General features: G+C 42.9%; 2 protein-coding genes across 2 annotated transcripts; one reads left to right on the plus strand and one right to left on the minus strand.

Annotated features, from left to right (window-relative positions):
- Nucleotides 1-476: 476 nt before the first annotated feature.
- Nucleotides 477-5535, minus strand: LOC109746810 (uncharacterized). The gene is made up of 9 exons (XM_073505401.1): nucleotides 5275-5535; nucleotides 4514-4718; nucleotides 4048-4249; nucleotides 3763-3956; nucleotides 3246-3399; nucleotides 2871-3035; nucleotides 2054-2496; nucleotides 1916-1964; nucleotides 477-1523 (listed from the first exon to the last, which is right to left on the minus strand). Exons 1-9 carry the CDS (start codon nucleotides 5453-5455, stop codon nucleotides 624-626), a joined length of 2493 nt encoding a protein of 830 aa, XP_073361502.1. The 5' UTR covers nucleotides 5456-5535; the 3' UTR covers nucleotides 477-623.
- Nucleotides 5536-9930: 4395 nt separating this feature from the next.
- Nucleotides 9931-12380, plus strand: LOC109746814 (ubiquitin-NEDD8-like protein RUB2). Its single transcript, XM_020305915.4, has 3 exons — nucleotides 9931-10203; nucleotides 11684-11943; nucleotides 12052-12380. Exons 1-3 carry the CDS (start codon nucleotides 10111-10113, stop codon nucleotides 12158-12160), a joined length of 462 nt encoding a protein of 153 aa, XP_020161504.1. The 5' UTR covers nucleotides 9931-10110; the 3' UTR covers nucleotides 12161-12380.
- Nucleotides 12381-13203: the final 823 nt, after the last annotated feature.

The following is a 13203-nucleotide window of genomic DNA, read 5'->3' on the forward strand; positions in this document are numbered from 1 at the left end:
GGATTCCCCTCCCCGCCACCGGCCGCCGCAGCAGCGGGCAAAGGAGAGGCGAATCCACAGGCTTGCCGCAGCGGCGTTTGGAGGAGAGAGTTTGCCCTAGCCGCCTAGGATTAGGGAAGGAAGACGAGGACAGTGTTTTGCTTGACCCTACTTGCGTTTTCTTCCACATCAACTGTGCTTTTCTCCTCAAACCCTTATGCAAGCTGATCATCCGTTGCGAAAATTTTGCTTTTGAAATGTTTGTCATGTGCTGTTACGCTATAGATTGGTAGAGGATTTATCGAACACGACTTGGTTTAGATCTGAGAAGATATGTTACTCAAAGATGCATTTTTTGGTTCATACTATAACCATACTGCAAGGGTTTAGTACTTGTCATGATGCAGTATCAATTGCAGTGGTCACCCATTGATTAATGATGCATCATAAAAGCTCACAAATTATTCAAATCGCATCCTCCCAAGTTGGCATCAAATGATTAATGCTTATGGCATGCCAAAAGCCGTGATCCACACAATTCAGTATGCCGAGGGTGATGTATAACTTCAAAATAAAACTCTTTTGTTTCTTTCTCTATTTCCCGCGGGCATTTTTACAGCGGTTCTTCACATGCATGTAAAATACTATGCTAGGACAGCCAAGGTAACACGGCCCGGTGATGCCTTGAACCGAAACTGAAATCCGATTCGGACACACCTCGTCGTGACCAATGCTATCTTCTTGTGGTCGTAGCTGCTGGTTGGGAGAGGAGGTTCAGCAGGCTGAGGAGATGCCTCCTGCTTGGACTCCGGCAGAGTGGAACCGAACGACCACGACAGTATCCCGTGCATCCCGGCAAAGGTGGCGGCGGAGAAGCCGACCGCGACCTCCTCCGGCAGATTTCTGCGCAGATCAACGGTTGCATTGACCTGGTACAGGGCACCGTCGATGAGGAGAGCAACGGCCAGCATCCTGGAGTCGCTCTGGTATTTCACGGTGGCCTCCATGACACTGGACGTCGTGAGGTTCTTGCCTGGCCATGCCGCCGTCGTGTGCGCGGAGGCCGTGGAGTTGGCGGAGCTGATGTCGATGCGGAAATGGTTGAGGAAAGTGTCGAACTCCACCGCCACGATGGCCGGGCCGAGGCGGAGGCCGCTGCTGCTGCTGCGCGGGACGTCCACGGAAGGGAAATGGCCGAGGAAGAAGGCCATCCTATCGCCTGGCTGCTGCGGCGGGCTGTCCTTGTCCGGGGTGATCTGGAATGAGAAGGCGGTGGCGAAGCTAGCCACCTCGCCGGTGGCGCCGTTCCACAGCGGCACCTTGTGCCGGTACGACGCCCGGCTGTTTTTCGTCAGCTGGAGAGTTGGTGGTCTGATGAGTGCGTCGCCGCCCACGATGATCGACGAACCGGCACCGGCGTCGGAGAAGTCGAGGCTGAAGGAGAGCGAGAAGGCCCCGCGCGGCGCGTGGTAGAGGCATAGCAATGACGCCAGGGCTAGGGCGGTGGTCGAACGACGGCGAGAGCCCATGGCTTGCCGTGGTGCCTGGGAGGGAGGAGCCATGAGGAGCATCATGAAATAGGGAATGGGTCTACTGGGGGAGTAGTTAGTTGTCAAGGTCAAATTCAAAGCATAAAATTAGTGCATGATGTATCACACGAAAGGAACATTGAAGGTGTTGTCGTTGAAAATTTCTAGTTAAGGCTATTATTAGATTACACAGAATCAAGTCCCCATCGTACTATCATATAGGTAGAGTCCAATGGTCGTTCAACAAAGCAGTTGACACACTTGACTTTTTTCTTCTACTTATCTTTTTTTATTTACTCATTGAGTTTTTTTTTCCTTGTTATATAGTACTACTGAATATAAGAGGACACAAGCAGGTTGAACAAGTTCACAGCCATTCATTCAGAAGCAACATATGTGAAGCTCACAGCTAACATACAACTAATACCACAGCCACAACTTGCTATGGGGCAACAACTACAAGGTATTACAATGTACTACTAAGCAAATTAATAAGAGAAATATGATTACCTGACTAAGCAAAGAAAATGAACTGATCTCTTCACCTGGACGCCTCCAGAGGTTTAACGGGCATAGTGTAGGGAGAATCCCAATCCGCATCGAAGACGTCTTGCAGCTGCGAGACGATGGAGGGGTCGTACGTTCCGAAGCTCACTCCAGCCGTCGTGTAGAAGTAGTCCCAGATGAGGTTGCTGGTGCCGATGTTCGCCCTCACATCGCTGACGGCGTACTTGCCATGGTTCACCCGGGTGAAGTCGGGGTAACGGTTCCCTGTCGGGGCGCCGTGAGCCAAGGCAGGTCCGGTCTCGTTGTACCCGGGAACCAAGTAGTACTTGACCTCGACCTTGCCGCCGCAGTGGTTGTATTTGGAGGATGTGCAGAGGATGTTTGAGTACAGGAGGCTCTTCAAGTACTTCTCGGTGCTCGGGATGAAGTGTGTCCAGTAGGCTACGAGCAGCCTCACGGTTGCATTCTTGGAGAATATTACCTATCAATCATCAGTTTATATTCAGTTAGTGGATGAATTCAGCATTGACAAGTACAGGGATAAACTGTCCAGGAGTTTTTTTTTTTTGAATGAAAAAAAATGTCACCAGGCTAACTAGAGCGATGTAAGGTACAATTCCACAAAGTTCTGGTGTTGAAGCTATGGCAAATTGCCAACTGGATAGTACTGATAATGGTGCTCATGTAGTCATGATAGTGCCAAAAAAATTCAGTCAATATACAAATTTGATCCTGTATATTAAATGTCACCTTGCAGAATAGGTAGCATTATATCCAAGTATCCCGATTTTACTGAAACTACAGGAGGCCCTGTGTTGCCCGCATAATTGGCATAACAAATGCAGCTTTAAATACCTCTGATATCGCTGATGACAAAGATGGCCAGAACACAGTTTCAGAAGCATACTGTGATTGTCCAAGCCAGTCCATAGTACTTATCCTCACCATTCCCCCAGAATTGACAGATTTGATGGTGTCGACCCAACCTTGCTCATCTGCCTGGAACTTATCAAACGACAGCTGGAAAACATGAACAGCTTGAATCAGCATCAGAACATGTGTTACAACTTACTAGATTATTCCTTGGAAAAGTGATCCGCGTGTTTTAATTTCACATAGCATGATAAAATGCCACGTGAACTGGAAATGGATTGTTAATGCCAAATGAATCATAGAGCTAATGAAAGCTATTTCCTTTCACTTTAAAAAGAACAAAATATGTGACATTACCTCAGGTGGAGCAAACGAAAGATAGCTCAAGTGGTGTTCTTTAGTGGATCTCTTGAGCCCAGGGGTTTCAATTAAAACATCAAGCAGTTCAGGATGGGCAGGTGATGGATAGCCGTCAACATACGGGACATCGACAGAAAGTGGCAGAGGTGACCTGGTGCATATTAGGAGGATATTTCAATTATTCAGCCCAGGGAAACTGTCAGAAGAATTAGAGTACTTATGCCTACTAATAATGTTTAGGAAATTTATGAAACCATAACATGCCTTCAAGTAAATAACAGTAAATATTGTATCCGTTTAACATCAAGCAACAGTATGCACATTATCAATGGTGAACATAAAAGGAACACAGCTAAATGCTGTCAGCAGTTTGACCAAAATGTTAGCACAGGTACACAACATACAAAGTACAACTGCCAGGAAGTTATCGATTAAATGATGTCATGTAGGTAGGAGATAGTTTATTTTTATACTGGGTAGTAACTGATTATCAATTACCAATAAGGCTACAAACCTGCATCTTTGTTCAGGTTGTAGGAAATGTGACCAGCATGGCACCTTTCTAAAAGTCTGCCACTTCTTATCCCAGGCAATTTTGGTGTAAGTAGTTGAATTGAGTGTTGAAAGTGTCCAAAGATTTTGAAAATACACCTCAACAGTTTTTGCTATCTGTGGACAACCAACGAAATAAATCCCCAGCTCCTTCACCTGCAGTAAGTCAAACTAGTATCAAACAGATTCAAAACTATTTTGTAAACTACTACTACAATGTAAATACAGAGTTTGCTTTCCAGTGTACCTGGGTAAGGGACTTCCAATCATTGTTTGCAGATCCAATATACACATCCTTTTTGTCAGATATCCAGACTTTTGCATGCAGAACGCCGGATCCCCACCAATCCTCAAAAAGTACGGTTACATTCTGAACATTTGGCCTTCCTGCAGCGAGGTTAGCACTCTCTTGGTCGAAATCAGGAGCAAATCCGGTGTGCTGCGCGATCCTGCAAAGATGATACCGTCGTTAACAAAATGAATTAGACTTCTGCACACACCTACTAAGTTTCCTTCTTATCGTTCTTTAATTCCTTTCGCTTGAATGCTTCCATGGCAGCTAACTGCACAGTGCCATCCAGCATAATCACTGTCATGGCATGTACCGGTGTTGCTATTCACTGATATAATCAGGACAACTAACTTCCTATGGCACAAAAATCACTGTAATGATACTAACACGTAAGACTGGAAAATTTGACATCAACCCTTGCCTGATTTTGACCTTACGATCTGCCGCTTTCTCCAGTGCCTTGTAAACCCGGCGCCCCTCGTCAGCCCCAAACTTCGCCATCTCACTCTCGGAGAACCCGTACTCCCCTGATTTCGGGTTCTTTGGGTGTGCGATGAACTGCCAGTATTGCGCAAGGATGTCAAGGCTCTCTGTCGTGTTCCCTGATAGCCACTGGAGCACGTCCGCTGCGGATCAGCAGCAAGAACAAAAAGTCAGTCAATCTACATCAAACTATCAATAAAGCAAGTATAATAACAGAAACAGATAAAATCCATTCCATTCCTCCACAAAATTTTCGTATGAAGTCGGACCAGGATCAATTATGACGAAAACACACGCACAAGTGATGTCAACAACACGCATACTACCGCGCGGCGAGAAGCGCCGAGCTATCCTGAAATCAAGCAACACCACTCATACTGGCAAGAACAGCCAAAATCCCCGTTGAGAACACTGACACCTGCACACAGGAATTGCAATGGGCACGGCAAATTGACCGCACAGGCGAACCCATCCATGGAATGTGTGTCTTATCAATTAAGAACGCATTTGCATTCACAGCAAGTTGAAACAAAATGCCATCATACAGAACTTAGACATTTTTCAACGTTTGGAACGCCTTATCCTACACATCGATGAGGAATGGCGTGGTAATCGAGGAACGGAAGCCCCAGGAGCCAGACCGCGTGGATCCACGGCGAGAACAGCCGCGCTGACTCGGGGGAGGTGGGGAGGGGGTACCTGTGGCGAGGACCCCCGGGACGCGGCGGAGCTGGGGCATGTCGGTGGGGATGGACTGCACCAGCCACGCCTTGCACGACTCCACGGCGCCCGCGGCCGGCGCCGCTGCCCACAGCGCGGCGACGGCGAGGAGGAGCGGGGGCAGGAGGAGGTGCCGGCGGCGACGAGGCGGAGGAGCCATGGCGCGCGCTCTCTCTCTCTCTCTCTGTGTGCGGCGGCAGCGCGGGGTGTGAACGGAGCTGCACAGTGGGGAGTGGGGCCCGGAGAGAATCCAAGGGAGCCAAGTCATCCTCCTGTGGTTCCCTAAATTCTTGTCTCAAATCAAATCAAACACTGTAAAGTTTGATTGAATTTATTGAAAAACTCGTTTTCTTCAAATTTGATCAATTGTGCCATTTTACTTTGTGACTCGATTTCTTCCTTCAGCCATCGAAGTTGGCAAAATTTCAAATAAGGTCTACAGTACTGTACATTTTTGGAAGATGCCGTTCTCCTCAGGCAAAAACCAAAAAAGCAAAGCCAACACATGCCGGCAGTGTGCATCTCATTTCTTCATTGCACTCTTTCATTTCGGAAAGTGATAGGTTCTTTTTCTTTTCTTCTCTTTTTGGAGAAAACGTGACAGGTTCTTCTACGCCCAGCATATTCTCAGAGCACATGGCGCATCTTTCGGATTGTTGACTTTTTTCTCGCAGGAGCTTTTTTTTTTCAGGTGTGGCACGACATGGCCGGCCCACTACTGTAGCAGTTTGTGCGGGTTTTTTTTTCCTGTGTTTTCTTTATCCTTTTTTAATTTATTGGGTTGGTTTTCTTTTATCCGTTTTTCATTGTTTGGGTTGGGTTCTCTTTGCTTTTTGTTTTATTATTCTATGGCTTTCTTTCATTTTCATTAGTTTTCTTTGATTCTTTTCTTCCATATAATTTGGTTTTCCTCTTTTTTAACGGTTTTCTTAGAAACACATGTAACTTTATTAACACTCATAACAATTACAGACACACTGTTTTGGACCTAAAATCCAAGAAATACAAAGTAACTCCTATGATTAAAAATTACAATGAAATCTCTTATAAACACCTTCTTCGCGGTATCAATCTCTGCTCAAAGTAATACTCCAAATACTTCGGTAAAGAGGTTGCAATTTGACTGGAGCAACGATGTTGTCACTCTTTCACCCGCACGAACATTGCCAATAATGGTTTTTGAAAGCGCCTTGAGTCGTCCATCTAAAAAGATGGGAAGCCTTAGATCGATGAACGTACTTGGGCCCGGATGATCCCCTAGAAGTGCAGGCCGTCGAATCACTATATCTTCATCATGGTGTCGATGAAAGATTTCACCTCCACAAAGAATTAAACCAACAGAAAAGCTTGACACGGCAACATAAACTCATCAGATCTGAATAGCCGAATCCGCGAGGATAGAAAACTCTCTAACCTCATGGCGCTCCCAAAAGAACAAGACGAAGTTTATTCTCACAAAACTATGATGATCACTAGGCATTGACGAAGAACATAGAGGTCTTGAAGATCCGAGGTCCCCCCCCCCACCTCTCAATGCCAAGGTGGCAGTTGCAGGCGAGGGGACCAAAATTTCTTAGATGGCGATGACAATGGCGGCACGAGAAACCCTCTGCCTTCGATTGATTGGGGCAGGATTGCAGGATCACCGGGTTTGTTTGTTTTTTTATTTATTTTTCCTTTGTTATACGCTGCGTTTCTTTGTTTTTTCTTGGTCTTCAGTTCTTCGCCATTTCTTTTTTGTTTTCTTTGTAGATTTTTTCTTTTTTAACACAAATCTACACTTTTAGCACACAATATATATTTTTCACTGTACACCTAAAAAAATTGATACATGCTGAAAATCTTTTAAAAACACTGTGTACATTTTTCTTTTAATACATGTTTGGAACACTTTTTGAATACATAGTCAATACTTTTTTAAATACATGTGGATTTTTTATTGGTAATACTTTTTTTTCTAAAACTACTTGAACATTTCCTTAAATCACGTAACCACTTTTTGTATGTCACACACATCTTTTTTGCAACGGGCGAGCATTTATTTATATTTCCACTTGCAAATTTTAATGGTACAAAACATTTTTTTACATTGTATACACATTTTACAAAAAGGGCATATACATTTTCTCAATTGCAGGAATTTTTTTCCATTGTTTGGAACATTTTCATGGCAACAATGTCTTTTCTACTTTGGTTAAAAAAATAATCAAAATCACTATTTCTTTAAAAGTTAAATATGTTTTCCAAATATATTCATTTAAAAAGCAAACCTATATCTCTACTTATACTACTTAAAAATAATATAAGGTTCGTTGTTTAACTTTTCTTGCCACCACGCATTCATCCAACCTTTCCTCTATATAATAATCAACCATCTTATTGTACTTACGTTCTGAACTAATTTCACTAAAATTTACCTATAAAATTTCTTATGAAAGTAAATCACTGTCAGGTTTTTTCCCCTGTGTTTTCTTTACCCTTTTTTAATTTATTGGGTTGGTTTTCTTTTGTCCGTTTTTCATTGTTTGGGTTGGGTTCTCTTTGCTTTTTGTTTTATTATTCTATGGTTGTCTTTCATTTTCATTAGTTTTCTTTGATTCTTTTCTTCCATATAATTTGGTTTTCCTGTTCTTTTAACGTTTTTCTTAGAAAAAACCTGCAACTTTATTAATACTCATAACAATTACAGATACACTGTTTTGGACCTAAAATTCAAGAAATACAAAGTAACTCCTATGACTAAGAATTACAATGAAATCTCTTATAAACACCTTCTTCGCGGTATCAATCTCTGCTCAAAGAAATACTCCAAAGACTTCGTTAAAGAGGCTGCAATTTGACTGGGAGCAACGATGTTGTCACTCTTTCACCCACACGGACATTGCCAATAATGGTTTTTGAAAGCGCCTTGAGTCGTCCATCTAAAAAGATGGGAAGCCTTAGAGCGATGAACGTACTTGGGCCGGGATGATCCCCTAGAAGTGCAGGTCGTCGAATCACTATATCTTCACCATGGTGTCGATGAAAGATTTCACCTCCAGAAAGAATTAAACCAACAAAAAAGTCTGACACGGCAACATAAACTCATCAGATCTGAATAGTAGAGTCCGCGAGGACAGAAAACTCTCTAACCTCATGGCGCTCCCAAAAGAACGAAAGGAAGTTTATTCTCACAAAGCTATGATGGTCACTAGGCATTGACGAATATAGAGGTCTTGAAGATCCGAGGTCCCCCCCCCCCCCCCCCCCCCCCAACGCCAAGGTGGCAGTTGCAGGCGAGGGGACCAAAATTTATTAGATGGCGATGACAACCGTGGCACGAGAAACCCTCTGCCTTCGATTGATTGGGGCAGGATTGCAGGATCACTAGGTTTTGTTTTTTATTTATTTTTCCTTTGTTATACGCTTGCTTTCTTTGTTTTTTCTTGGTCTTCAGTTCTCGCCATTTCTTTTTTGTTTTCTTTGTAGATTTTTTCTTTTTTAACACAAAGCTACACTTTTAGCACTATATATATATATACATATATATATATATATATATACATATATATATATATATACACATACATATATATATATATATATACATACATATATATATATATACATATATATATATATATATATATATATATATATATATATATATATATATATATATATAGTGTACACGTAAAAAAATTGATACGTGCTGAAATATTTTAAAAACATTGTGTACATTTTTCTTTTAATACATGTTTGGAACACTTTTTGAATACATAGTCAATAATTTTTTAAATACATGCGGATTTTTTATGGTAATAATTGTTTTTCTAAAACTACTTGAACATTTCCTTACATTACATAAACACTTTTTGTGTGTCACACACATCTTTTTTGCAACGCGGGAGCATTTATTTATATTTCCACTTGCAAATTTTAATGATACAAAACATTTTTTTGCATTGTATACACATTTTTTTAAAAGGGCATATACATTTTCTCAATTGCAGGATTTTTTTCCATTGTTTGGAACATTTTCATGGCAACAATGTCTTTTCTACTTTGCTTCAAAATTAATCAAAAGCACTATTTCTATAAAAGTTAAATATGTTTTCCAAATATATTCATTTAAAATATAAACCTATATCTCTGCTTATACTAGTTCAAAATAATATAAGGTTCCATGTTTCACTTTTCTTCCCACCACGCATTCGTCCAACCTTTCCTCTATATGATAATCCATCATCTTATTGTACTTACGTTCTGAACTAATTTCACTACAATTTACCTATAAAAATTCTTATGAAAGTAAATCACTGTCAGGATTTTGTGTGTGTGCATGGGCAGGATTTGGTAAACATTTATTTACACAGTCACATTAATCTGGTTAGGTAATCACCAAGTAAGGTATTACTAGAATATTTATATCTCATTGCAACGCACGGTCATTGTCCTAGTAAATAAAAAGGAAAAAAAAATGAAATTAGCGTGACGTCAGGGAGACGACCAACGTTCACGTCCCTGCTGGGCTGGCCATCACTGGTGGCGCTTGTTTTTCACTCCCTAAACATGTCCTTTGTCGTGACCGGCCTCTCTACCCAGTCGGACCCGGCCCATGGCCGCCCGACCTGGGCTTAGCGGGCCCTATATACGCGAAAGCAGACGGCCGCACCCTCCCTCAATCAATCATCGTCGTCGTCGTCCCCAATCAATCAATCATCAGCGAGCGAGCGACCTAAACCTCCGCTCCGTCTCCGCGCAAAACCCTAGCGGATCCATCGACCTCGCGGAGAGGCGGAGAGCGGAGACCGGAGAGAGGGAGTGGGTCCGAAGATGCAGATCTTCGTGAAGACGCTGACCGGCAAGACCATCACGCTCGAGGTCGAGAGCAGCGACACCATCGACAACGTCAAGGCCAAGATCCAGGTCCGATTCCCCCCGCCCCTCTCCCTTCCCCTTTTCGCCCACGCACCCAGTCAGCGGCGAATCACCCCTCCTTAGATCGCCAGCGCAGCTAGATTTAATCCGCCCCGGGGGGTGGGGTAGGATTGGGGTGATTCCGCGGCAGATGGTTTCTGGGGATCTTCGTCTACGACGGGGGCGTTACACGCGGTGACCATCGATTTTGGCGCCTTGCAAGCAGAATTAGCCTTTGGTGCTTGGTGTTTGTGAGCTGCCCGCTCCCATTGCTCTGCTGCGCTGTGAATTGCGTGTTCGTGCTAACCGTGGTGCGATGTTGTAGCGACGTAGCCATCAAAGAAATTGGGGGAACCAACTATGTGCTAATATGGCCCTGGACTCTAGTCCTTTTTGGGGAGAGCATGGCCGGCCTTAGGATGTGTCTATATGATTGCCAGTAGGTGCCGGTTTTCGGATGCTAAAGTAGTTTTGATAATCCATACACCAATAGTGATCAATCAAACTGACTGAATCTGAGATGATGGTTAGCGAAAGTGATTGAACACAAGGTGTTGGCTAGGCAGTGTCTCTGAAGAACTGTTTTCTCGACTGTTCAACACAAGCCTTGTTGATGCATATGCAAAATTCTTGAGCAAGCATGAAGGCTGTTCACAAATTTAACTTGATCTTGCACCAGCCGAGCTCACTCTTGACCATAGACAAGCTGAGCTCACGCTCAGCTTCAGGCTTGGCGAGCCGAGCTCGAGCTTTTCTTGAGGCTTGCAGAGTGAATCCAGCTCGAGCCAAGCTCTCTAGTCGTATTTGCTCGTGCTTGGCTTGTTTACATATCGTATATTTTGGGACAAGAGATCAACTTTGTATTTTTGCCCTTTGATATGCTATAAATGCACAGCCTTAGCTTATTCATACACTCGTGTCTTTTACACCAGCACTAGGTAATTGCATGTTCATTGCCACGGTGGCTGTCCATATTTGATTACCTGCCATTTTATCGATATATATGATTATGTACCAAAAATTGACTTAATCTTCCAATTTAATCAATACTTATTGACTTGCCCAAGAAAACAGGATGTTATTTGGTAAGCCAACAAGTGTGGGGGCTACATAAAACTGCTGGGAGGAAAAAAAATCGAAACAGGGCAGGGGGAGGGGGGGGGGGGGGTGGTCGTGCACGGGAGAAACGTGTGGGAAGCGAGTAGGGGAGAATACAAGTAATTTGAGTGATGACCGCTGACTGAGCTATTTTCGTAACTTCTCGTTGTTTTTATCTTTTGTTATGAAGTACTGTATTTGCTATTGAGTTTCTTTGTATAAAGATCTTGATGCCAAGTGTTGAATCAAACTTGAATGGGGAGTTGTTTTTGTGCTCCTGCTTATCCTTTATACAGAGCCATTGTCTGGAACTGCATCACTAAAATACAACAGAGTTCCTCATAACAAAGATACAACTGAGTAACTGACACACATGGTTTATTTACTTCAGGACAAGGAGGGCATTCCCCCAGATCAGCAAAGGCTAATTTTTGCTGGAAAGCAGTTGGAAGATGGGCGAACATTAGCTGATTACAACATTCAGAAAGAGTCGACGCTCCATTTGGTCCTGAGGCTCAGGGGTGGAACTATGATCAAGGTGAAGACACTTACTGGGAAGGAAATTGAGATTGATATTGAGCCCACTGACACAATCGATAGAATCAAGGAACGTGTCGAGGAGAAAGAGGGTATTCCACCTGTTCAACAGAGGTACTCTTGATGCCCCTGAATATGAATGATGCTGGAAAATCTACATTTAAGCTCCAAGCTTCTCATTCATTGCATTCGCTGATCTTAATAAATCTGTCTCATGTGCAGGCTCATCTATGCTGGGAAGCAACTCGCTGATGACAAAACTGCCAAGGACTACAACATCGAAGGTGGTTCAGTGCTCCATCTTGTGCTTGCTCTGAGGGGCGGTCAGTAGATGCAACGTCGACGTGGACCTTATAGGCCATTTCTACCAGAACTTGTTGCAGACCTGGATCTGTGAATTTGCCGGTTGATTGAAGTGCCATGTAATTGACGCATTTGTGAAGTCAGCTGTCACCTGTACTTGGATGGAATTGTTTGAACTATATGCTTATCTGTTGTCATCTGATTTCTGGTTGCTCTGAATCATATCTTCTACAACCTTTTCTTAACAAGATCTCATTCTTATGGTTGATTGTAGCAACTCCATGTGATCACCAATAGTATAGCAATGAGATCAGTTGATCATAACGCATAAGGTTTTTAAGGTTGGTAAGTTGAGATCGGTTTACAGAGAACTAAAGGCTTTTTCTATGACTATCCTGTGCAAAGCATCTATTGGCATCATCAAATAGGATTCCACAGTTGTGAATCCAATTCTAAGATGGAAGTCATTTATAAACAGTTAGAACCAACAACAACTTTGGACAGGAATCTGTGCATCTGATGCCTCTCATTTAACAGAGATGTTATTTTTCCCTAAAAAAAATAAAAGAAACAGAGACATTATTTCATACCTATCCACTGATAAGTGTCCATTGGCACCATCATCACATAGGAATCCAGTCTGTTACAGTTTTTGTTCTATGACAAGTTGTATACAATATACAGTGAGATGAGACATTAGAACTGCTGCTTTGAACAGTGCCCTGCAAGTGTGATCTGTGCATCTGATTCCTCATTGGGACAATACATTTACTGTGCAAGTGGTGTGGTTCAGCCACCTTTTTCACAGTTCTTGCAACCTCCACAGATTCTTGTTCAACGCACCTGAAGAAATCATTTGAGTGCAGACATAGATCTCTTGTCAGTTTAGCTCCCTAGTGCATTTCTGATGCAGCAGCTGGAGTGCCTTCCTTTTAAAAACACTGCATAGCAGAAAGGAATGTTCCTCCTGCTGGTCTAGAAAATTTTCGTTTAAGATGTTCCTGTCTGGTAATGACATTAGATTTCTCTTTTGAAAGAGCATAAGGAAAACTATGTCACATTAAAAAGGGT

The sequence above is a fragment of the Aegilops tauschii genome, chromosome 7 (genome assembly GCF_002575655.3).
Source record: "Aegilops tauschii subsp. strangulata cultivar AL8/78 chromosome 7, Aet v6.0, whole genome shotgun sequence".
NCBI classification, from domain to species: domain Eukaryota; kingdom Viridiplantae; phylum Streptophyta; class Magnoliopsida; order Poales; family Poaceae; genus Aegilops; species Aegilops tauschii.